This window comes from Erythranthe guttata, chromosome 10 (genome assembly GCF_056151865.1).
Source record: "Erythranthe guttata isolate IM_541 chromosome 10, IM_541, whole genome shotgun sequence".
NCBI lineage: Eukaryota > Viridiplantae > Streptophyta > Magnoliopsida > Lamiales > Phrymaceae > Erythranthe > Erythranthe guttata.
Window position 1 is genome coordinate 15702502 of NC_142542.1, and position 27282 is coordinate 15729783.

Sequence of the window (27282 nt, forward strand, 5' to 3'; positions counted from 1 at the left end):
ATGGATCTTGAAAACACTTTTTATGTACCTTCGTTTTCTAGGAATTTGGTTTCTTTGTCAAAACTGGATGTTTGTGGTTATTCAACTTTAATTGGTTGTGGAAAACTCAATTTTATGTTTAATTCAATAATAATTGGTTCCGGTATTTTATGTGATAATTTATATAAAATATCTTTGAATCATGAGTTTGAACAATCATTATTAACCACTCATTCGGAAGTTGGCGTAAAGCGAAGCCTAATTAACGAAAATTCTTCTATCTTGTGGCATAAACGTTTGGGGCATATCTCCAAGGAAAGAATCGAAAGATTGGTAAAAACTGGAATTTTGGAAAATCGAGACTTTACTGATTTTCAAATGTGTGTGGATTGCATTAAGGGTAAGCAAACCAAACACATTAAAAGAGGTGCCACAAGAAGTAAAGAGCTTCTTGAGTTAATCCATACAAATATCTGCTCACTACCTATTCCATGTTTTAGTGGAGATTATTTTATCACCTTCATTGATGATCTATCTCGTTATGGTTATCTCTATCTAATTCATGAAAAATCTCAAGTCGTTGACATGCTTGAGGTGTTTGTTACGGAAGTAGAAAGACAATTAGAGAGAAAAATTAAAGTTATACGATCAGATCGGGGTGGCAAATACTATGGTAGATATGATGAGTCGGGACAAAATCCTGGCCCATTTGCTAAATTCTTAGAAAAGCGTGGTATTTGTGCTCAATACACAATGCCTGGAACACCACAGCAGAATGGAGTTGTTGAACGTCGTAATCGTACTCTTATGGATATGGTTAGGAGTATGTTAAGTAATTCAACTGTACCCATTTCACTTTGGAATGAAGTCTTGAAAACTGCAATGTATATTCTTAAATCGGGTTCCCAGTAAGGCAGTCCCAACAACTCCCCACGAGTTGTGGACCGGTAGGAAACCTAGTTTAAGACATTTACATGTTTGGGGTTGTCCAGCAGATGCTAGAATATATCCAAATTAAAAGAAATTGGACCCTAGAACAATTTATGGATATTTTATTGGTTATCCACTAAAGTCAAAAGGGTACAAATTTTATTGTCCTAACCATATTACGAGGATAGTTGAAACTGGAAACGCCAAATTCTTAGAGAATGGTGAAGTTAGTGGGAGTGTTGAATCAAGAAACGTAGAACTTGAGGAAATTATGGTGGATATTTTACCATCTTATTTCCCTCAAGATAAAGTTAATGTTCAACCTATACAGCAGGTTGAAACAAATGATTCACCACTCAATTCACCACTCCATCAAGATGCCATCATTGGCAATACTGTAGAACCACCACAACCGGTAGCTTTGAGGAAATCTCAAAGAGAAAGGAAATCTGCCATATCCGATGATTATGTGGTGTATCTACAAGAATCTGATTTTGATATTGGTATTCAAAACGATCCAGTTTCATATTCAAAAGCCATGAAAAGTAAAGATTCTAGTAAATGGATTGATGCTGTGAATGAAGAGTTGAAATCAATGGACTATAATGGTGTCTGGGATCTTGTCGAATTGCCTAAGAACAGTAAGAAAATCGGTTGTAGATGGGTCTTTATGACCAAACGTGACTCTAAGGGCAATATCGAAAGATTTAAAGCTAGACTAGTGGCCAAAGGTTTCACTCAAAAAAAAGGCATTGATTATAGAGAAACTTTCTCTCCAGTATCTTAGAAAGACTCTCTTAGAATCGTTATGGCTCTGGTAGCTCATTATGATTTAGAGTTGCACCAAATGGACGTGAAAACTGCTTTTCTGAATGGGGATTTAGATAAAGATATCTATATGGACCCGCCTGAAGGATTTGCAAAACAAGGAAAGGAACACTTGGCTTGTAAATTAAAGAAATCCATATATGGACTTAAGCAAGATTCTAGAAAATGGTATATAAAATTCAATGATACCATTACTTCCTTTGGATTTAAGGAAAACACTGTTGACCAGTGTATCTATCTAAAGGTTAGTGGGAGCAAGTTTATCTTTTTAGTCTTGTATGTGGATGATATTTTACTAGCAAGTAAGTGATCTTGGTTTACTTCACGAAACCAAGAATTATCTTTCCAAGAATTTTAGATGGTTGATATGGGTGAGGCAAATTACGTTATTGTGATAGATATCTTTAGAGATTGATCTCAAGGATGGTTAGGCTTGTCTCAGAAAGGATATATCAATCGAGTTCTTTAAAGATTTAATATGCAGTTTTGTTCAGCCATTAATACTCCTATCACGAAAGGTGATAAATTAAATGAAAAACAATGTCCAAAGAATGATTTGGAAAAGGAGAAAATGAAATTGATTCCATATGCATCAGCAGTTGGAAGTCTGGTGTATGCACAGACTTGTACTAGACCAGATATTAGTTATGCAGTGGGAGTACTTGGTAGATATCAAAGTAATTCGTGAATAGAACATTGGAAAGCAACAAAGAAGGTTATGAGGTATCTTCAAGGAACAAAGGATTACATGCTTACTTATAGGAGATCGGACCAATTAGAGGTTATTTGTTATCCAGACTCCGATTTTGCTGGTTGTTTAGATAGTAGAAAGTCCACATCGGGCTTTGTATTTCTACTAGCTGGGGGAGCCATCTCGTGTAAGAGTGTAAAGCAAAGTATTATTGCTTCTTCCACAATGGAGGCTGAGTTTGTAGCATGTTTTGAGGCCTCGAGTCATGCACTGTGGTTGCAAAATTTTATCTTAGGGCTTAAGGCTGTTGACTCAATTGCTAAGCCTTTGAAGATATATTGTGATAACACCACAACCGTTTTCTTCTCTGAGAATGGAAAGTATTCAAGTGGATCCAAGCACATGGATCTTAAGTACTTGGTTGTTAAAGAAAGAGTCCAGAAACAACAAGTGTCAATAGAAAATTTAAGTACAACTCTTATGGTTGCTGATCCATTAACCAAGGGATTGTCTATAAAGACGTATGAGGAACATGTTATTAGAATGGGTCTTTTGAGCAATCCATGATTTGATGAGTTGTGATTATGTAATTGACAATTAATTTATTTAATGAAATGTTTCTTGTTTTCCTATTTCCAATTATGTGTGCACATATTATATTTGGATTTAACAGGGTTTGTCCTAACAAGACAAAATTAAAGGGGCTATATTATGGATTAGAATAGTTAAGTTATTAGTGGCGTGATACATAGAAGGGAATATGATGAATGAATCATATGACCGCTATGATTCACATTAATAACTCAAACTAGTTCTAATATTAAAGTACTCTATTTACCTATTATGGTAATCACCTTAATTTTCTTTTAAAATCGTGATCACGTGTCAAATGTCGATTCAGTGGACCAAGTGGGAGAATGTTAGTTTAACGTTTTTTTTTTGGTTCACTAATCTTTATTTTAATTAATTAAACTGTGGGATATTCAATTATGGTATTAAGATGATTTTATGGTAATTGATTTGTTACGTTGATGGCAATAAAAGACCATGATGGGTGGGACTTGTCTTCTGCCGTTACAAAGAATCGTGGCCCTATTCTCTCGTCTATAAAAGCATTCACAACTCTTCTCCTCAACCATCATACACAAATTAAGAACTCAATCACTTATAGAATACTTCGTGAGTTGTGATATTAGAGAGATAGAAAGAAGAAGGTGTGCTACGAATAAGATTTTCACAAGGAGATTCGAAGGAGGCCTGGCTAGGCTCTGCTTGTAGATTACTCATCGTCTCTATCTAAATCCATGGCGAACGATAAACGATAATCATAATTATGTGCTTATATTTTTAAGATGAATTTGATTTCAAGATTTTATAATTAAGGTTTTCCGCATAAAATAAATAAAAGTCTTTCAGGTTAGTCTAACTATTTCATGCAAGTCAACTGCCTATTTCGAAAAAAAAAGGGTAGTGTGCTTTGTCAAACAAACATAGGGGAGGCCTTTGCTAATTAAAATAACAAAAAAGTTTTTTGGCAATTCGAAATTTTGTCGGGGTTCTGTGCAATTAACTCTTAATATAAAGAGACGCAGAAAGGGTTATTGTAGACTACTCTTAAATAAATGCAACTACATATGTAATTAACACGTGTTACACTAATTTTGGCTGACTTTTGGTCAATGATATCTCTTTAACATAGTTGCTCCCCTATAAAAGAAATGTGTTATCCGTGTTCAAAATCATAAACAAAAACTCAAACATAAAAAAAATAAACATGGACAAGAAGTTATTGGTAGTTGTCTTCTTCATTATCCTTTCTACTCGTAAGTTTTTATCTCTGCATGCATTATATATATATATATATATATATATATATATATATATATATATATATATATATATATATATATATATATATATATATATATATATATATATATCAATTTATTTTACATTATATATTGTGATGCATTTTAATTAATTCCTTGTAATATTATTTGTAATTTGCAGAGGAGATCGGGGCGGTTACAAGAATATGCCAATCGAGAAGCCGCGAGTTTGCGGGGAGATGTCTTCGATTAAATCAAAGGAACTGCAATATAGTTTGCAAGCACGAAGGGTTTTTGTACGGCTCTTGTAATAAGAATGCCCGCTGCATTTGTTCAAAACCTTGTGATGGTGAAAAACCGCCGCCTAATAACCCGCCCGAAAACGGACCTGAAGAAAGCGGTCAATTTCTTATCGAAGAGACACAAAGCTAGTTTCTTCCAAAACTCTGAATAAATTATAATTGATCGATTCTCGAGTAGTACGTAGCTTGCGTGTATGGAATTGAATAATGTATCTCTCGTTGTAGAGTTTAACTTTTATGTTTATAAATGATTGATTAGTATATATCGAAAATATCTATTAAAGAAATCGATCTGAAACCGGTAAGGATTATCTGTTTTTAATTTATTTAGGGAGGATTACTAACATATATATATATATATATATATATATATATATATATATATATATATACAAAACACATGAAAATGAATATTTACTATGAATTAATCCAAAGAACTACAAATTAAACTTTGTAGTATACAAGAACTCTCTGAATAATATAGTTAATTAAAATATTGAAAATTCTATCTTTTAAGAACTTGTAAATATTAATACGAAAAACATACCAAAACCCTTAAAATTGAAAATACTAATTTAATTAGAAAAATAGAAAAATCACAAAAAAATGGTATTTAAAAAAAACGGTTAAGGTTTTAATTTCTTAATTATGACCAACATGATGTTAGATTGTCAAAGTCGATATTACATTGATAGCCAAAGATTGGTCTTGCATGGAAATAATCGACAATCCTTCAAGACATTTTTCGGTCCTTCCACCCGAACCCGCACTCGTACGAAATCTTTTTCAAATGACTATTTTGGCGATCAATCATGTATATAAAGGGCCACATCCTTTGTTAATTTTTAAAACAAGAAAAATTCGAGAAATTTGAAATAAAGGTAAATAACGTAAAACAACCTCGTGTTAGGGAAAACATGAAACAAAACCAAAGAATTTAAAAACGACAATTTTAACTCGATTGTATTCAAAATTGTGTTCGTCCATATCGAAAATTGTTGAATTGTTAGCAATATTATCAGAATAACTTCAACATATACATTTGTTTTTGCATTTGAAAAATTTAACGAGTTAGGATTTGGAATTTTTTGAAGATTTTGAGATTTGTGTTGAAAAACAATTTCTGATAGTAAATATAGATAAATGCATATATAACCTCCCTGAAAATTATATGTTATAATTATATTCATATCTATTTTAATAATTGAGAAAATTTGTTGCTCAATGTTTGCAATTAGAGTCTTGTAGATACTACATACGATGAAATGCATTATTTTTTCTTCCATACTCGACTTAAACATAATCACACGCATATATGTGAATGAGGATAAACTGTGTATTAATGCAGTAGAATAAAACCCAATGGTATATATAACTTGTGCGGATTTTGTTACAATGCGTAAAACCGACATATAGCTTTACTTTTACTTTTCAGAAAATTTGTACTCCATATATATGTTTCAATTTAATTCCATATTATATGTTATTTTAGAATTTCAATAATGTATTAATTACATTTTTCTCAATTTTTTGTTTTTATTTTATTTCAAATTCTTTTTTTAAAAAAGGTTTTCCTTTTCCTTCTTTTTTTTTGTCTTTTTTTGATTTCTTTTAATAGGTTTACAAAAATTAAAATCCATTACACAAGTCGTCAAAATCCACTAAAAATTTATTGAAATCCACTGTAAAATTAATGTAACATATTATAAAAATAACGTAACCCACTGCGAAGTTACCGCAATCCAGTAGGGAACTTTTATAATCAACTTTAACAAATGCCGATAAGCAAATCATTTTCAAACAATACAAGGTACTTTGACCGAAAAACGTAAACGATAAAAAAATTTCTAACAAAATTACTACTATATATTTGAGTAAACTGCAAAAAATACCCCTGTCTAATCTCCAAATAGCAAAAACCCCCCTGTGAAATTTAGTCAAAGGCAAAAAACCCACCGGTTGACTTAAGTGTGGCTCACTCGCGGGTTGCGCGACTTGTAGTAGGTTTTTGGACGTGAAATGACGAAATTGTCCCTAAAAATGTATTTATATGTATATATATTAAATGTATATATATTTTCTTTTAATTTGATTGTTTTAGAAATTAAAATATTGTTAAAACATAGTAAATAATTAAATTTAAAAATTATTAAAAATTTGTTAATCAAATTAAGTATAGATTTTTTTAAATATATAATAACGGAATTTGAATTTTCTTTTGATGTAACGATAATTTAAAATATATACAAAAACTATGTGATAATAAAAACAAAAATAAATTTAAGACCCAATGTACCTTTATAATTGAGATATAACAAAAATAAAATAATTAAAATATTTAAAAATATAAGAATTTATTAATTGCAAAATTCTGGGGGTATTTGTGTCTTTTTATATGAAGTCAACACTCAAATAATAAATGAACCGAGTGTGCTATTTAAATAATTTCACATGGGTGTTTTTACTAATTTATTTATCATAAAGAGTTTTCGCTATTTAAAAATTACATAGGGGTACTTTTTGCAGTTTATTCCTATATATCTATCTGTTTTATTTTCAAGAAATGGCACCAAAAAGGGAACCAACAAACGCCACCACCGCCGGTGACAATATCCAAGTTTTCCAGTATCAAGTATCACCCTCCTAGCCACCCTCCGCGCCACACGTGTTAGTTGATGTTTAATGAATCTATCATTTAATATTAATATCCCAATACGCCCCTCAAATGCAGGCGAATTACATTTGAAGCATTCAACTTGAAATATTTGAAACGGGTGGTTGTGGGTTTCGAATTCAGGACCTTTTCGTTTGGTCTGACTCTGATACCATATTGAATGACCATCTCAACCAAAAACTTAAACTATTAGTGAAATGCATCAATTAATATTAGGGTAAATTCCACTTTTCCCCTTATACTTTGGCTCAATATCATTTTACCCCCTTCTACTCTCAATTGCATCGATTTGCCTCCTTGTACTCTAGATCGTTATCACTTTACCCCCTTATACTCTCAATTGCATCGATTTGCCCCCTTGTACTTTGGTTCGAAATCATTTTACCCCCTTATACTCTCAATTGTATCGATTTGTCCACTGTACTTGAAAAATTGTCTCAATGTGGCCCTCGCCTTTAGTTTTTACACCTTTGACATTTACATTGTATGACCTAAGTTTGAAAATTACAAAAAAAAAACAACATCTCCCAGTTTAAATAATTATTAAAAAAAAAAATTGTCGCTGGCGTCATGGACTATATTTTCTGGTTGTCTTGATTATTTTATTATTTTATTTTTGTTTCTTTATTTTTTCTAATAATTATTTTAACTGGGATGGGTGACTTTTTAGTAATGTTCAGACTTAGATGAAACGGTGTTAAGGTCAAAGGTGTGAAAACTAACGGCGATGACCATATTGAGAGAATTTTTCAAGTACATGGGGGCAAATCGATGCAATTGAGAGTTGAAGAGGGTAAAGTGATATCGAGCCAGAGTATAAGGGTGAAAATCGATGAAATTGAGAGTAGAAGGGGGAAGTGGTATCAAGCCAGAGTACAAGGGGCAAATCGATGCAATTGAGGGTAGAAGGGGATAAATTGATATCGAGACAAAGTACAAGGAGGAAAGTGGAATTTACCCTTAATATTTAATATATCCAATAGCTCAATCCTAGGGATGGCAGCGGAGCGGGTACCCTAAAAAAATACAATACCAGAACCATTACCATTTAATATAGCTCAAACCATGACCATACCAAACTCTTTTAAAAAGTTACTGAAAATACCAGAACCATTACCACGAATATCCGGGTACCCACGGATACCCATTTAGCATTTAAATTATGGTAATAAAAAATAACTTTAGGTCTGATAACATTTAAGTAACTCTCGAAAAGATGAAGAAAAAAGAAAAGACAAATAGTAGATTATACAATATAGTAGATTGGAAACATGTTTATTTGCAAATGGTCTTTCATTGAAATTTATAAAAAGGCCAAAACCATAACATGTAATGTCAGTCGGCCAAATTTGGAAGGAGAAGAAGCATTGGGAGGAGGGGTTCGCATATACAACGATGGAGTTGATTTGTGGTGACGGCGGTAAACGGTGGTTGATCTTTTTTTTATGGTTGGAGAGAGATGAGATACGATGTAGAGAAATCGAAAGATCGTGAGAAATAATGGATACGGGTCGACTATGATTAAACAAAATGAAAAGGATAATATAGAAAACTTGTATTATTTTTAGGGGCTATATGCCAAACACCCTTCATTGGGATTTTAATTCTTCATAAATCCTTTATTTATAAATGATATTTGAGATAAATCCAATGGGTCTGGAAAACCATTTATGCCCCACTAATTATTAATTAGTATAATTATTTAATTTTAATAAAATTATACCCATAATCTACACCCAAATCTTCTCCAAAAATTATTCCACTCATCACGCCAATTCAGTTTTTTTCCTTTTCTTTTTTATTTTGTTTAATAGTTTTCTTTATTTCAGTTTAAAAGAAAATTTTGTAATTATTTTATCTTTTTTTTCGGTTTTTTATTTTAAATTATTTTTTTTCTTATTTATATTTTTTATTTTTTTTTATTTTAATTTAAAAAAATAGTTTTATTTTTATTTTCAGTTTTTCATGATTTTTATTTTTTCTTAATTTCAATTTTTTTAATGTTTTTTTTTTCTTTCCAGTTTTTTTAAATAAAAACCACTCTATATAAACATGAAAACCACTATGTATAAACAACTATATAAACATGAAAACCACTCTGTATAGCAACTATATAACAGGGAAACCACTCTGTATAACAACAATGTAAACTTGAAAACCACTCTGTATAACAACTATGTCAACATAAACACCACTGTGTATATACAATTATATACAAATCTGTACAAAAGTTATTGAAAACCACTATAAAATTTTGAAAACAATTATAAATTTATCAAAGACAAAGCCTGACATTATGAAAACCACTCCGTATAAACCGCTATATAAACATGAAAACCACTATGTATAAAGCAACTATATAAACATGAAAATCACATTATATACACAACTATATAAACATCGAAAATCACTATGAATTCTAACAAGAAAACATAAAAAATTCTGCGAAAAAGAAGCTATAAAACCACTATAAAGGACATCATCTTCTCTCCAATGAACCCTAGAGCATAGTCCGTATAATCATATTCTCGCGTTATTTGAAGCGTAAACCACTATTTGAAAAAATCATCATCTTCTTCCTCCCATCAGCAATTTCGTCAAAAAAATCATCAAGATCAAAACATTACCAAAATTAAAAGAACAAAAATCAGCCGGTAAAAAAATATAAAAAAAAATATTTCCCACCGGAAGAAAATGCAACAAAAATTTGCCGAGTTTTAATAAAAGAGTAAACTGCAAATACTACCCCTGTGTTATCTCGAAATAGCGAAAACCCCCCTGTGATAAATAAACTAGCAAAAACCCCCCTGTGAAATTTATTCAAAGGCAGAATCCCCCCTAGCTGATTTTCTAGACTTGAAATGACAAAATTGTCCCTCAAAATGTATTTATATATATACATATTATATGTATATTTATTCTTTTTAACTTGTTTGTTTAGAAATTAAAAAAATAGTAAACAACTAAATTGATTATTTTTTAAATAAAATAATTAAAATATTTATAAAATATAAGAATTTATTAATTGAAAGACTCCAGGGGTATTTGTGTCTTTTTATATCAAGTCAACCCTCAAATAGTTCCATAGGGGGGTTTTTGCTATTTAAATAATTTCACAGGGGAGGTTTTTGCTAGTTTATTTATCACAGGGGGGTTTTTGCTATTTCGAGATTACACAGGGGTAGTTTTTGCAGTTTACTCTTTAATAAAATTCAGAATGCTTTTTTTATTGTATAACTATTAACTACACAATCAATTGTATGAGATTACCTCACATGTAAGTATTTGTTGGCTTCGTATTTGAAAAAATCAGATCTTACGAGGCAATAAACACAAGACGGTGATGCGGTGACGATGGATTAAAAAGAAACGGCGTGCAGAGGGAAAGTTTGTGAGTACCAGCAGTTTGTTGCCGAATAATTCCTCGAATCTCGCATGAGGGAGAGAGAGACTAGGAGCGGCATATATTTGAGAGAAGCAAAAATTAAACAAAATTAGGGTTATACCGACGTGTATTTGTGAGTGCCAGCGGTATATTTGTAAGTAATACCGCCGATGATTCTTCAAAGCATGTTTGGGAGAAACAAAAATCAAACAGTAGGTTTTTTTTTTCAGATAACAGTGCCCAAACCAAAAAACTGAAAATCAGAACGAATTTGTGGTAAATACCAAAAAAAAAAGAACGAGGAAAAAGATTGTAAGAAAAAAAACCTCCGTCGTGGTGGTGCTACCATTTGTGCTGATAGTGCTGCTATCTGAGAAAACGCAACCCCTTGGGCCGAACATTCTGCTTCTCTGATGTCTTTCCTCTTCACTCTCTCTTCTTCCCGTGTTTTTTATTTTTTATTTTTGAGCAAGAGGGGGCGATTATTGTAGGCAATAAAATTAGGGTTGAATAAATAATTAAAGGGTATAATGGTGAAGCTTAACTTTTTTTAATTAATAAAATATGTTTTGGATTTATCTTAAAATTAAGAATTTTTTTTGGACCTAATGTAACTGGACTTGTCTAATGGGGGACTTTTGTGAAATAATCCCTATTTTTAGTTGGACTTATATAAGCTATGGATTTTATCTCAACACGAGGGAAATAATGGATAATGATCTGCTCCTAATCATATATAACATATGAGGGGTTTTAACATATTACCCCTGTATAGTAGAGGTTTTTGTTCATAAGTACCTAACCACCAAATAAGGGGTTGTATTTCTTTAGCCAACTAGAATTTTGGCCCGTGCGATGCAAGGGATTGAAGTAAAATTAATACAAAGTAAAATTCAATTTAAACGACAAAATTGAAGTTTCAATTCATTTTGATATTTTTCTATATATGTTCATGATAATCCCCCATTCATAATTTTTTTTTTGCCATATTTATTGATTTAACTTAATATTTTTTATGTAATATGATTGTATATTTATCTTATCTCAGTTAATGTTGAAGTTTGACGAATATTCTTCTTTATCACCCATAATAGACCTCAGTAAATTTACTGTAAATCAATGATGCCATTAAATCTTAAGACTTGTTATACTTGATTATAATAAATATAATAAAACAATAAAATTAATTAATTAAATAAATGACAATTGTAATTTATAACTATCAAATGAGCAGGAAAAATTTCATAGTGGATTTATTAACATTGATTATATTAAATGAAATTAAATAATAAAAATAAATAATTAAATAAATAAATGAAAATTATAACTATGAAAAAATATCATAGGGTTTAACATGATAGAACTAATTAAATGAAAATTGTAATAATAAAATAATAATAGTAAAAAATAATTAAATGACAAAAAATAAAAGTAAAAAATAATTAAATGACAAATATAGCCATAAAATGAGCGGGAAAAAAAAAACACTAGGGTTTCACCAGAACAACCTTACTTTTATTAATAAGATATGTTCATTCCTTTAATATATATTATAAATAATGGGTTATTTTACATAACCTCTAGTCACCAAATAAATTAGGGATGAACCCAAGCTCAAATCATTATTTGACATACCCCTAGAGAAGCGAAAGTACTATACTACCCTTATATGCAATTTTCGGCCAAACTGCATTTATCATTTTCGCTTTATTATTATTATTTTTTTTTAATAATAAACCTGTTTGTTTTTTATATATATATATATATATATATATATATATATATATATATATTATTTTTTTATTTATTTATTTATTTTTTAATTTTCAAAACAATATGTTTACAGTACAGAAAATAACTACATGTAACTGTAACTGTAGTATCTATAGTAATTCGTAGTTATGTTCGTTATACCCCATATTTTTAGTCGATCAATTGTATACACACACGAATACTGGCTTATACAAAAGAAATTCATAAACCCCAACAAAAATTTACAAATTTCAATATTTTTATTATAAATCACCTTAGAACCAATAAAATACAAATCGAAAATACACCAATATATGCATATGTAACTACATGTTACTATATGTATAGTAATTTATAGTAATGTATACAGTCTATTGAACACTATAACTTGAAGTAGATGTAACTTCAACCAATTTTTTGACACCTTCAAGGAGAGGATCAATGGCTTTCATTAAGCTGCAATTGCAAAATCAAAACAATTTTTTTTTTAGTACAAATCAACAAAATTTGAAGAAACATCAAAACACTCAAAAATCAACAAACACTAAGAGATCGAGAGATAGAAAGAGAGGTTATTGCTGGGAAATGCTACAAATTTTAAATCAAACAGACAGTGACTCCTCAACCCCCTCGCCTCCTACCAAAACCCTAGCCGCCGTTAATTACCACCCACAGTTCCCCGCGCACAAAAAATGCAAAAAAATATAGAAATAAATCTGAAAACTTAAAAATAAACTTAAATTACCATCAAAATATAGATCTCGACGAGAGAAATCCAACGGTGGGTAGCCCGTCAAATTTCGACTGGTGGAACACAAAATAAAGCTCCGGCAAGACCACCGTTGTCGAATAAAAAAAATTGCAGAAACAGATCCAACTCTCCAAACTGAATGATATCACCACCAAAAGAAAGAGCTCGACGAGAGAATCCATTAGTAGTTGAACCATCGAATTCCGACCACCGGAGAGAGAGTTATGACTCCGGGAAGCAATTTCGCCGGTTGGAGAATATGGAGGCGGGATTTTGAATCAGGGAGAGGAAGAGAGAGACGATTGTGAGTGGCTAAGGTTTAAAACTGATTTTAAAAGGGTATTATAGGGACTTTAGGGTGGCCGAGGGGGGTATGTCAAAATATTTTCGAAATGAGGGGAATTTCCCATAGAGTGTAATCCATTTGGTAGTTAGTTATATATAATTTTGAAATTACGGGGTCTACAAAATAATCCCTATAAATAAATGTATATGTCAAAATTACCCTCAAACTCCTACACCAAATTCTTAATTGTAACATCAATTTAATCAATTTTGACCACACAAATTCAATTTTGGCTTTTTTTTAATTTTTTTTTTCCGAAATTATTTTTTTTGACGCCGATCTTTGGCGTTGACTTTTTCGTTTTTTTTAAAAAAAATTTCTTGTCTGCTTTTTCCGCCGGAATTTTTCTGGTCTGTAGTTGTACTGTCGTTGACAGTATAATTAGAGTCAGCGACAATATTATTATTTTTTTTTGGCTTTTTTTTGTGTTTGATTTATTGACAAGTTAACGTAATTATATTACTGTCGTGATCGGTAAAATAACTGCAAACACAATAATATTACTGTCAACCACATCAATATTATTATTTTTTTGGGTTTTTTTGTTTTGTTTGCGTTGTTGAAGGAGTAACATAATAATACTACTCTCTACTATTGTAATATTCGTGTAAACACAATAATATTACTGTGATTGACGGTAATATTACTGCCAACCACATCAATACAAATTCTTTTGGCTTTTTATTATGTTAAAAATAAATAAAAAAAATATCGAAAAAGTCAACGTCGGAAACCGGCAGAAAAACCAGGAAGAAAAAGGAAAAAAATAAAGAAGAAAAGTCATCGACGGTGATCGGCGAGCACGGACGAATTATACTCAAAGTCGCGTTTCGGGTCAAAATTGAATAATTTGTGAAATTCAGAGTTTAAGTAAGGTTAAATTAAATTAAATGATGAAATTGGAGCATATTAAGTGTGAGGGGCTATTTTAGTCTTTTGTCAACCTCTGAACAATGTGTGGACTATTCTGTAAAAAGTTTTTTTTATCAGAACCCCTTTATAAATAAGTATCATTTGATGGCTTAGTTGTAATATGTCCATAATAATAAGGGGTTATAATTATTTATTTATTTTTTGTATTTTTAAATATATTTCAAGGAGATTACATCGTTGTCAGAAGACCACTGTTATAAACAAAATGCAATATCACGAGAATTTTATGGCCGCAATGAACCTGTTGAATTTAAACAGTAAAATATCATAACAAATTCTAATACTTACTATTGTATACTATGTACTCCTTATATTGTTTTCTTTAGACGCTATCATGGTCGATCTATCTACTCTTATTTATAGTACTCCAGCTTTAATTGATCATGGTGATTGATTTAACCATATGGTTTTCAGTGGCTCTTTATATTATTTCATAAAAGTTCTAAGTACATAATTCTAGAAAGTATTTAACGACAAGAGATGTTCTAACAAGTTTCTATAAATCTTCCTACGACGATATCTTTTGCCCAACAGGGACGTATCCTTTATTTAAGTACTAGAAATATCAAAAAACAATTCTAATATTGCTATTAAAATTTTAATGCGACAATGAAAATAAAATGTTGTTATAGCTCAATAAAATAGCACTACATAAATTTTCATTAGTATATCAAAATTTTCAATGTAATTCTCTCGTTGTATGTTACATCTTTTATACAAATTTGCCACTTCGATTTTCCTTGGCAAATGGACAGAGTATATATAACACAGTAAGTAAATTTGCGATTAATTTTTTTTATTATTATGTAACTAAGAATAGTTTTGGATGATTTATTCCTCATTCCAACCGATTTATCACCCGTTCTGATCGATAAATCACCGTTATGGGGCGCTAAAGCATAAACTTTCACCATTCTGATTGAATTTTATTTCACCATTCCAGTCGATTTTCGCATTTCTAAGACATTGGCTGCTAGAAAATGTTGTCGTGGTAGCCTCAGTTCCGGTTTCGCTATCCTCATTCTGACGAACCATGTTCCCCTCTGCTCTTCCCAACAGTATATGGGGATTTCGTTTTTTATTTGGAATTTCATATCCATAAATGCTTATACAATATGGTATTGCATAAATTTGGCGAGAAGTTTTTATTCAGAACTTGTGCGTTGACAATGACATTAATTCCACCTTTACATTCATGTAAATGGAGAACTAAGTCTAGAATGCCATGGAAACTATTACATAGTAGTATACCTCTCTATGTACACCTCAACACAACGCTATCCACTATAAGAAAAAAAAAGATGGAATTAGTGATATCATAATTGTGACATTATCAAAAGTTGTCACTAAATACCAAAGTTGTAAAGGGGGTATCATGTCAGGCGGTACTTAATCGATGATAAATTAAAAATAAATTAGTTGTTCAAATTTAGTGTAATCTATTTCTAGATAGTACTTTGAAATGCTCAAAATATATATAAAAGTAGAGCTAATTGCAAATACCACCCCTGTGTTATCTCTAATTGTCAAATACCCCCCTGTGAAAAAAAAACTCACCAACACCCCCTTGTGTTATCAAAGTCAGAGCATCGAGACCCCTAGAGGCAAATCGTGTCACTCACTCGCGGATTGTGCGATTTTTAATAGTATTTTGAGGGTGAAATGTCATAAATACCCCTTTATAAAATAAAAAATAACCTTGTTGGTTAAATTATGAATAACCTAAATTTATAGGACCAAATTGTAATTTTCAGAATCAAAACAATAATGTGACAGATATTATGTAATTAAAAAAAAAAAAAAGAAAAAAAATTCATCGTCTTCTTCCCGATCCCACCCCCCAAACCCCAACCCCAACCCCAAGTTCAACACCATCACCTCCTCTTCTGCAATCCACATATCAGACGCGAGACTAACCACAGCCCCAATTACAGCAACGGCGATCAATCGATGGACGGGGGAATTGCCTGAATCTTCGGGCCAAGGATCTGTGGTCCGGAATGCTAGCTTGGAGTCCTCAATCCGGATCGATATATCGTACGACGTAATGGAGCTCTCTACAACATCTCCAAATGATTTCTCTCGACGGCGACGAGTTTGACGGCCGAACCTGCTAGGTCCAAAAATTGCATCTTTTTGCTCTTTTCTCTTCTCTTGCTCGCCTTATCGCCGCCACCACTGTCAAAATAGGAGATTGTGGTAAAGTTTATTGGTGGACACTAAAATTTCAAAGACGTTGTGGGCGACGGATTTGGAGAAGATGGTGGTGGTGGTGCAGGGGTGAGATGGTGGTGAACAGTGGCAGAGCAGAAGCGGCGGCCGGATGGACAAATAGTCGATGAGTGATGTTGCCTGTGAGCTGCGTGGGAGGGTAGGATCAGCTGTGGCCTGTGAGTTGGGTGGGAGGGCAAGGGATCTTCTTGCCGTTGCCGGAGAAGAAGCTGCTCTTTTCTTTTTCTTTTTTTTTTTTCTTTTTTTTCTTTATTTTCTTTATTTAATATAGAATGTAAAAAAAAAACATATAAAAACTTTTAATATTAAACTATATATTTTATTCTAGTTTAAATATTTTTTTTTTTATTTTTAATATTTACAAAATAAAAAAATGTATAATATCTATAAATTTATAATATGCTTTATTAATTTGCTGAAAAACCCCATAGGGCATTTTTGTCATTTTACCTTCAGTCAAAGCCTAAAATCACAAAGGGTGCAGTGTGCTTCGAAAATGTTAACACGAGGGGGTGTTAGTGAGTTTTTTTTTTCACAGGGGGGTATTTGACAATTAGAGATAACACAGGGGTGGTATTTGCAATTAGCTCTATAAAAGTATATTTAAACATAATTATATCCCATCACTTATATATTATAATCACATAATAAAACTTTAATAGCAATAAGATCATAAGATAATAAAAATCCTTGCAAAATATATACAATAAAATAAAAATCTTGTGCATTTAAAATTATGCTTGAGAATTTGCAAGCATAAATGATTAGGTCCTTTAGAAATAACAATTAACAAACAAAACAATGCATAAACTCATTTTTGTTTAAAAGCCCAAACATTTTTTTGGATTTTAAGAGGAGAAAAAAACTCATTTTGACCGATTTTTGTCACCAAAGTTTAACCCATTTCTAAGGTTTTAAACTCCTCAACCCGCCTCGAACCTCCTCAAACAGTCTCGAACCTTCTCAAACAGTCTCAAACCACCTCAAACTGGCTCACAAGCTAAAACCCGATTTTTCAAACTTTAATACAGAAATCGTAAAGGTATTGGACCGCCTCCACCTTGAAGACGATTAATCGAATGTCTCGGCCGATTTTTAGAACATTGCTAAATAGATATATTAAGAGACAACATTTTTCCGTTGTCACTAATAATTTTTTTTTTTTTTGTCTTCACTTAATCATTTTTAATAATACCTCATTAATTACAATAAGAGTGAAGTCATATGAAAATTAGTGTTGTCCCTCAAAAAAAATGTTTCTTGTAGTGTAAGTTCCTATTTTTACTCTTTATAAAGGGCAATCGGTCTAGATGCCACTCTATAGCTACACTTAACAGAAAAGGGCTTCTGGTGCTTGTTTTGTCTATACAATAGTAAGATCTCAAGACGATCGATCGATCTATCTCTCCGTATATAGAATCCAACATGCCCCAACTCCATGTACGAATAGCGTGGTCAAAGGGCCGGGTAGTACTAAGTAACGAGTCCAATCGTTTCGTGGGGAAAATGTATAATAGTACAAATGTGAGTTCAGTAGGTGGCCTGATCGGATGTATCGAACTGAAATTAATAAGATCTCAGATTGAGATCTTTGAAATGGATTAAAGTACTAATGTGTTTCGACCTGGCATGCATTGTATGTAATTGGTTTTGATTCTAAACCCACATGTTCTAAATCCGCCTATTTTAAATACGTGTTACTTGAATCAAGACCCGATACTTGAACGGGCGGGTTTAATTTAGAACCCGCACATTCAAACCCCCATAACAAGCATTAAAGAGATGGAAAACCCCAGATTTTTTCAGATAAAAAATCATTTAATTAAGATTGAGAAGGGTTAGACTACTCTTTAGTCTTTACTAAATGCATATATATCCATATATATAATTAACACGTGCTACACTATTGTTGGTTGACTTTTGCTCAATGATTTCTCTCTAACATAGGTGCTCCCCTATAAAAAGGAATGTGTTATTTGTGTTCAGAATCATTCACAAAAACTCAAACAAAAAAAAGAAAAACATGGACAAGAAGTTGTTGTTAGTTGTCTTCTTCATTGTCCTCTCTACTCGTAAGTTTCTCTCTCTCTCTCTCTCTCTCTATCTCTCTCTCTCTCTCTCTCTCTCTCTCTCTCTCTCTCTCTCTCTCTCTCTCTCTCTCTCTCTCTCTCTCTCTCTCTCTCTCTCTCTCTCTCTCTCTCTCTCTCTCTCTCTCTCATATATATGTCAATTTGTTTTACATTATTGTTATGCATTGTAATTAATTCGTTGTAATTAACCAAACAGAAGAGATTGGGGCGGTAATAAGAACGTGCAAATCGAGAAGCCGCGAGTTTGGAGGGAAATGTATTCGAGCAACTCAAAGGAATTGCAATATAGTTTGCATGCATGAAGATTTTAAGTACGGCGTTTGTAGGATGGGCCGCTGTTATTGCGCGAAATCTTGTGGTGGTGGTGGTGGTGGTGGTGGTGGTGTGAAAACGCCGCCTGCAGTTGAAAACCCACCGGACAACGGACCACCTGATCAAGATGGCGGTCAATTTCTTTACGAAGAGACACAAAGCTAACTTCTTCTAAACTCTGAACAAATTACAAATGATTTTCACAGTAGTAGCTTTCGAGTGTACGGAATTTAATTAATTTCGTTGTAGTTTAACTTTTGTGTTTATATCGTAATATCTATTAAAGAAGTTACGGGTAAACAAAAATTAAGGATTATATGTTTGAATTTTTTTTGAAGTTTGTATTAGTTTCCAAGGAGGATTAATCAATTGAAGTTGGTAACAGTATTACCTCTTGTGTTTCATTATTTCTTGCATGAAATCCTATTTTCTGTTAATAGTTTAATTAAGTCGAATATATTTATTTCATTAACAATGTATATGAAAAATAAAATATTAATGCTGGATGTGAAAGTTGAAACGAATTTTCATTTTATGTTGTTTACCAGTTGAAAGAATTGTTAAAATTAATTTATGTCCTAATACATTTTTTTTCCAAAACCTAAATGTGGAAACTTTCATTTATTTTGCAATTAGGGGTGAGTATCCCTACTAACCCTACTTGATCGATTTTTGAGTTTTGGGTTTTACTCCAGAGTTTTTCGGGTTTCGGTTACGGTTTCAGTTGCATTTCAAAATAGTCGCAACAAAAGAAATTAAACCATAAATATGCAACAATGAAAGATCGGATAAAATTAGGGGTGGCAATTTGGATCCGGTTCCGTGGATCCAATTAGATCCGGTTCGGTTCATAAGAATCTGGTTTAGATTAAGTTTAGTTGAAACAAATCGGATCTGATCCAGTTGATATTTTTTTTTAAACTGGATCCATGTGGATCCACTTTAAATCCATTAAAAGTTTAACCACAAAATAAATTGGGTCATATTGGATCCAATCAAAACCCAATTAAAACCCAATCAAATACCAACAAAATTTTCTCACAAAAAAAAGTCAAAATATTATTTTAATTAAAAGTTTAATCGATAAAAAATTCTCTCTCCGATTTCACCCCAAAAAATTTTCAACCCATCGCCATTCCCCACCTCCATCGCCGTTCCTCGCCGCCGTATACCGCTCCTCGCCGACCGCCGCCGTCTACAACCTCCATTGCGCTCGCTGCCGTCAACAACCTGCACTCCGCTCACCGCCGTGAACAGCCTCCACTCCGCTCGCCGCCGTCAACAGCCTCCTCTCCGCTCGCCGCCGCCGCACGCCGCCAAGACCTTCGCCGTCGCTTTCCCGCCGGAAAATAAGGCCTTCCGGTGGTTTGAGGCAGCGGAGACCGTCGGAAATGTTAAGGAACTGAGGAGAAGCAAGTCGGAGCCAACTCCGGGGAATCATTCCGAGGTAATTTTTTATTTTACATTTGTTTAGCAATTATTATTTTTTTCTACTATTTATTTATTAATTTATTTTTTTTATTAGAACTATTATGCTGCAGATCATATATTTCAGACTCAAGTGCTATTATTAATTCTCATGAAAAAATTAGGGCTGTTAAATTAATGATCTTATTTTAATATTTTTTTTTTCAAAAAACATGACAAATATCTTATTTTCAGGTGTCAAGATCATTCTTGGTGATTCTTGGTTTGGAGTTTATTGTAAAGTAATGGTCTTTAGTCTTTACACAGTGTGTGTGTGTGTAGAAGTTGTGTGTGCATGTGAGTGTGTGTATGTGTGTAAAACAGTGTGTCTGTGTGTGTGGAAATTGTGTGTGCATGTGAGTATGTGTGTGTGTGTGCGCGCGTAAAATAGTGTGTGTGTGTATAAAACAGTGTGTGCATCAAATAGTGTGTGTGTGGGTGTGTGTAAAACAGTGTGTGTGTGTGTGTAACACAGTGTGTGTAGAAATTGTGTGTGTATGCGAGTGTGTGTGTGTGTAAAACAGTGTGTGTGTGTGTGTGTGTGTAAAACAGTGTGTGTGTGTGTAAAACAGAGTGTGTGTGTGTGTGTGTAAACAGTGTGTGTATGTGAGTGTGTGTGTAGAAGCTGTGTGTGCATGTGAGTGTGTGTGTGTGTAAAACAGTGTGTGTATGTGAGTGTGTGTGTGTGTTAAACAATGTGTGTGTGTGTGTAAAACAATGTGTGTGTGTGTAAAACAGTGTGTGTGTGTGTGTGTGTGTGTAAAACAGAGTGTGTGTGTGTAAAATGGGGTGTGTGCGTTAAACAGTGTGTGTATATGAGCGTGTGCGTGTGTGTGATAGTGTGTAACTGTGTATGAAAAGTGTGCGTGAATATGTGTGAGTTTGAAAGTTTAGATATTAATTATTAAACCACATAAATTGAGATATTAAATTCTAAAAGTTGAGATATTAAACTACATAAATTGAGATATTAAATCCTAAAAGTTGAGATATTCAACCTCATATTATTGAATTAAAAATAAATGGATCCATTTGGATCTAATCCGGATCGGTCTAAATTCGATCCACATTAAATCTATTCATATAGATTGATATTGGATCCGGATCCTTTTTGATACGGGCCAATTTGACAATACCGAATAAACGTAAGCCCATGATGATAAGTTCATAATGATAAACCCATAATGATAAGCCCATGATGACTTAGCTCAAAGTTATAAGCGAGGTCTTTGGACCGTACAAACTTGGAGACTATATGAGAATACCTTAACTCGCCAGCCCAATACCAAAACGAGGTAAAGCGAGCCCAAGGCAATACAAGCCCAAGATACATGACTTGAGGGTAAGGAGAAATCCTAAAAGGGGAAAGCCTTGGAGGCCAAGGCTTCATCATCTATAAATAGGAGAAGGCATTGTATTTTTCCACACATGCTTTTACGTACTTTCAATAAACCTACTCTAAAAATATTATACTAACTTGATCGTCGGAGTTTTCCCGCCGGGAACCCCTCCCGGCGTTGCAGGTCTCTTCACCGGAATCCGGACCAGAATCTAAGGAGCGCGAGAAGAAACCCTACGGACTAAATCTGTGGGAATCCTTCTAAAAAATTGGAGCACAACTTCCAGGAAAATACTAGATCTGCCCCTGGAAGTCCAGATCTGAGCTGAAAACGTGGAGAACAATGGAGGAAGGAGACACGATTGCCCGAAACCTACAAAAGGAGCTGGATGCAGCAGTTCGCGACACATCTGGTGTCGATCCGCCGTCTGTCTTGAAGGAGAAATCAGGATGCAGCCTACTTACGCCTGAGAAGGAAAGACGGATCCCTCTCTTTTCAAGTAGCCCTTCTTTCGAGTTTCAGAGTGGTGAAGCCGCTTCAAAAAGGCCGGCTACGGTACCGGCTCCATCCCCTGACGAGCGTACATACACCCGGGATGAAGTACAGGCCATGATCACTACGGCCATTCGAAATTACGCTCAATCCCTGCCCCAGGATAACCGACCTAAGAGAGACTTGAGGCGCTCTCCGAACGAGGGGCGAGCCGAAGACGAGTGCGACAGTTATTCAGAGAATCGAAGAGGCGATAGTAACGGTGTCAGGACCGAGGTGGACAGTATGAGGCGCGATATGAGCGAACTAAAAGCCCTACGGAACAGTTCAACGCGAGTTATCGGGGGATCTAGTCCGTTCGCAAGACACCTCGATGATGATCCCATACCCGCTAATTACCGACCTATTTTGTTCAAATACAATGGCACATCGGATCCTGCTGAACACCTAAGTCGTTTCAACAGTACAACATCACTTCACCAGCTCACGGAAGGAGTGAAGTGTCGTGCCTTCGTCACCACTTTAGCTGGGCCGGCTCAGGCCTGGTTCGGTTTGTTGCCCCCGGAAGCGTGCATTCTTTTGGACAATTTGCCAAGGCCTTCATGAATCAGTTTGCTAGCTCGAAGAAGTGTAAAAAGACCTCTATGTCGTTGTTCAGCATTCGTCAGAAGGAGAAGGAAAGCCTCAGGAATTACATCAAGCGGTTCACTTCAGCCACCTTAGAAGTCCCCACTACCAGTGATGAGGTGCTTATGGCAGCCCTTTCACAAGGACTAAGAGATTATAAGTTTTTCCGAGCCCTAGCGCTGGAACCTTCGCCCGATTTTGATAATCAGCTAGAGAGAGCATCTAGGTTCATCAACCTAGAAGAAGCCCGCCAGCAGAAAGTGGAAGAATCTCACCAAACCGCGAACGCACGGGTTAACGAAGTGAAGAAAGGCAAGGAGCCCATGTTACCTCGAAGGGATGCCAATACTCCCAGTCGGGGCATTGCCCCGGATGCTAAAGGATCTCGATATCAATCGTATCAGCCTCTTATAGCCCCTTTGTCCCATGTGTTGTGCGCAATCGAGAAGAGAGTTGACTTGCGATGGCCTCGGACCGCCCAAGAAGCGCCTCGCCGAGATCCAACACTGGTCACCTTTTGTCGTTTTCATAACGAATATGGACATATGACTGACGATTGCGCGCATCTGAGAGATGAGGTGGAACGCCTCATCAGAGACAATAAGATTGGAGATTTTGTGAAGATAGACCCCCCTCGGGGACAAAAGCCCGAAGCTCAGTTCGGAAATCCTGCGCGAGTCCCGCCCCGCCACCAATGCCGAAAAGAGGATTCATTCAGATGATTTCAGGGGGCCCTACGGGAGGAGATACTCACCGGGCTAGGAGGCGCCATCTCGGTAATCTCAAGAACAATCGCGAAGTTTGCCAAATTTCTACATCGAAGTGCCGTCAATACCCCACTATCTCGTTCGGTCCTGAAGATGAAGTGGACCTTGATGATTTTTATTGCGATCCTCTCCTCATCACGATTAACGTCGGAGGGTACGACTTCGCTCGCGCTTTTGTCGACTCAGGGAGTTCAGTGGACGTCATATCTTACGAGTGTTTCCTACAAATGGAACTCGATCTCCCAATCTTCCCTGTCACCACCCCGATATTTGGGTTCACAGGAGGATCCCTAACACCGATCGGACAAGTTAAAATCCCTGTCACTATAGGAACGCCACAGCGAGCTCGTACGCAAACTGTCAATTTTGTCATCGTTGAAGGATCGCCGACCTCCTACAATATCGTAATAGGACGACCAATGATGCACATCTTTCGGGCGGTCCCTTCGACTATTCATCAAAAACTCAAGTTCCCAGTCGATGGAATGGTAGGAGAGGTCAGAGGTGATCAAGCCCAGTCGAGATCTTGTTACGTCGAAATGGTCAAGATAGCCGAGAAAGGGCGACGCGACACTTTCACTAAAGAGGACTTGGGAGACGAGAAGCGCCCCCGAATCGATCCGGAAGATAAGGTTAATCATGTACAACCCATGCATGAATTAATGACAATTGACCTTCTCCCCGGCATGTTGAAACAAACCCGGATAAGCAAAGACCTAGAACCACCTCTCCGAGACGAGCTGATAGCATTATTACGATCTAACGAAGACATCTTCGCATGGCAACCAAGTGACCTAACCGGTATCGCACCTCGTACTGCTGTACACAGGCTCAACTTGCGACCTGAGTGTAAACCCGTCAAGCAAAAATGGCGACACTTCGGCATTGAAAAAGACGGGATTATAAAAAAAGAAGTCCAACGACTTATGGACATTGGGCATATTAGGAAAATTCAATTCCCCACATGGTTGTCCAACGCAGTGCTAGTGCAGAAGGCCAATGGTCAGTGGCGAATGTGCATTGATTTTAGGGACTTAAACAAGGCCTGCCCAAAGGATGATTATCCCTTACCTCGTATAGACCAACTTGTAGATGCCACTGCAGGGTGCGAGTTACTCAGTATGATGGACGCTTCACAAGGATACCACCAGATCCCGTTAGATGAAAAGGATCAGCCGGCAGTAAGTTTTATCACCGCCACGGGCACCTACTGTTACGTGGTGATGCCTTTTGGTCTGAAGAATGCAGGGGCCACGTATCAGAGATTGATGGATAGAATGTTTCGGGCTCAGCTCGGGCGCAATATTGAGGTCTATGTTGATGACATGCTGGTCAAAAGCAAAAAGTGTTCCACGCACCTCGCAGACTTAGCTGAGACATTTGCCACCCTTCGCCTCTACGGGATGAAATTGAACCCCGCGAAGTGCGCATTCGCGGTAAAAGCTGGAAAGTTCCTGGGATATGTTGTTAATCGAGAAGGTATTAAAGTGAACCAGGATGAGGTTGAGGCCGTACTCCAAATGACACCCCCTCGCTCCATCAAAGAAGTCCAATCCTTAGCAGGGAAGGTTGTAGCCCTAGCTCGGTTTATATCACGGATGGCTGATAAAAGTCTACCCTTCTTTAAAATATTGAGGAAAACAGCTCAGTTCGAATGGACTGCCGAATGCCAGCTCGCGTTTGACGCATTAAAACGTTCGCTTACTTGTCTGCCCATCCTCAGCACCCCTGAAAAAGGTGAAACTCTGTTCGTATATTTATCGGTAGGCGACGAATCGATCAGCTCGGTCCTATTCAAAGAGGTAAGTCACCAACAAAGGCCGATCTATTACACTAGCAAAATCCTCACTACTTCGGAAAGTAAATATTCCGAAGTCGAAAAAATAGCGTATGCATTGGTCCTCACTACGCGACGACTCCAGCCTTACTTCTTATCGCATACCATGGTAATCCGTACAAGTCTACCGCTTCGACAAACCTTAGGCCAGCCTACTGCATCAGGACGGATTGTGAAATGGGCCATCGAGTTAGGACAATGTGAAATTCAGTATCAACCCCGTACTTCGGTTAAAGGGCAGGCATTGGTAGACTTCATCCGGGAAACTACCAGAATACCCATCGAAAAGGAGTGGAAATTTTATGTGGATGGCTCGTCTACGGCAACAGGAGCAGGGGCAGGGATAATAATCATTGATCCCACAGGAATGGAGGTTGAGTTTGCTGTCAAGTTACCTCGAGTCTCCAATAATGAAGCAGAATATGAAGCCTTCATCCGAGGTATGGAGATTGCTCAAGAGCTCGGTGCGCTGGTAGTACGAATAAACTCCGACTCTCAACTAGTGATACATCAATTAGAAGGGGACTACGAAGTAAAAAATGATAGAATGAGGGGATATGTGAACAAAGCTCGAGCGGTACAGGAAACTTTCGAAGCTTGTACCGTGCATCAGATCCCGAGAAGTGACAACCAGCGAGCTGACTTCCTCGCTAAAATTGGGTCGTCGGTCGCTGATTATGTTGAAAGAAAGATCACTATCCTTATTGCCCCTACCCCAACACCGGGGATCATGATGATCGACGAAGAGCCTGACTGGAGAACGCCTTTGTTCAATTATTTCAGAGGAGAGCGAACTGGCACCAAGAGAGAACAACATCTCTTGGCATATAAAGCGAGGCACTTTTACGTACGACACGAAATATTATATAAAAGGAATTTCACCACAATAGATGCGAAGTGTTTGGGAAAGCAGGAGGCGAAACATGTTCTTGATGAAGTACATCGAGGTGGTTGTGGTGAACACGGAGGAGCTCGGGCCCTCATACAGAAATTATATCGGGCTGGATATTATTGACCCGGCATGAAGAAGGACACTCATCGATACGTTCAACGTTGCATACAATGTCAGAAATATGCCCCACTTATCCATAAACCAGGGGAGGAAATGATTATCATGAGTGCTCCATGTCCCTTTGCCCAATGGGGAATTGACCTGGTAGGACCATTCCCTCAAACCACCGGCAGGAAGAAATTCATCATTGTTGCGGTAGACTACTTCACCAAGTGGGTCGAGGCTGAGGCCTTATCAAAAATATCAGAGGACGAGGTCATGCATTTTATTTGGAAGAATATCTGTTGTCGATTTGGTCTGCCTCGAAGCCTCGTATCGGATAATGGCACTCAATTCAACGGCAAAAAAATTCGCGCATGGTGCGAGGAAATGAAAATCGCACAAAAGTTTGTGGCGGTAGCGCACCCCCAGGCCAATGGTCAAGTAGAATCCACAAACCGGACCATTGTCAATGGCTTGAAGAAGAGGATAGACGAGCTAGGCGGAAGCTGGGTAGACGAGTTGCCTTCAGTCCTTTGGTCTTACCGAACCACAGCCAAAGCAGCTACCGGCGAGACACCATTTCGATTAACCTATGGAACCGAAGCAGTTATTCCGGTCGAGGTAGCAATGGACACACTCCGCATTACCACGTTTGATGAAAAAACAAACGATGATGCTTTGAGAACACAGCTGGATGAAATTTTTGATCTGCGAGAAGCAGCGT

At 35.6% G+C, this 27282-nt stretch overlaps 1 protein-coding gene and 1 non-coding gene across 2 annotated transcripts; both read left to right on the forward strand.

Annotated features, from left to right (window-relative positions):
• Positions 1 to 18622: 18622 nt before the first annotated feature.
• LOC105960235 (uncharacterized) lies at positions 18623 to 19424 on the forward strand. The gene is made up of 2 exons (XR_016033990.1): positions 18623 to 18704; positions 18919 to 19424. It is a non-coding gene; the product is annotated as an uncharacterized LOC105960235 (transcript).
• Positions 19425 to 22977: 3553 nt separating this feature from the next.
• Positions 22978 to 23682, forward strand: LOC148767694 (uncharacterized). The gene has a single exon (XM_088824754.1). It carries the CDS (start codon positions 22978 to 22980, stop codon positions 23680 to 23682), a length of 705 nt encoding a protein of 234 aa, XP_088680880.1.
• Positions 23683 to 27282: the final 3600 nt, after the last annotated feature.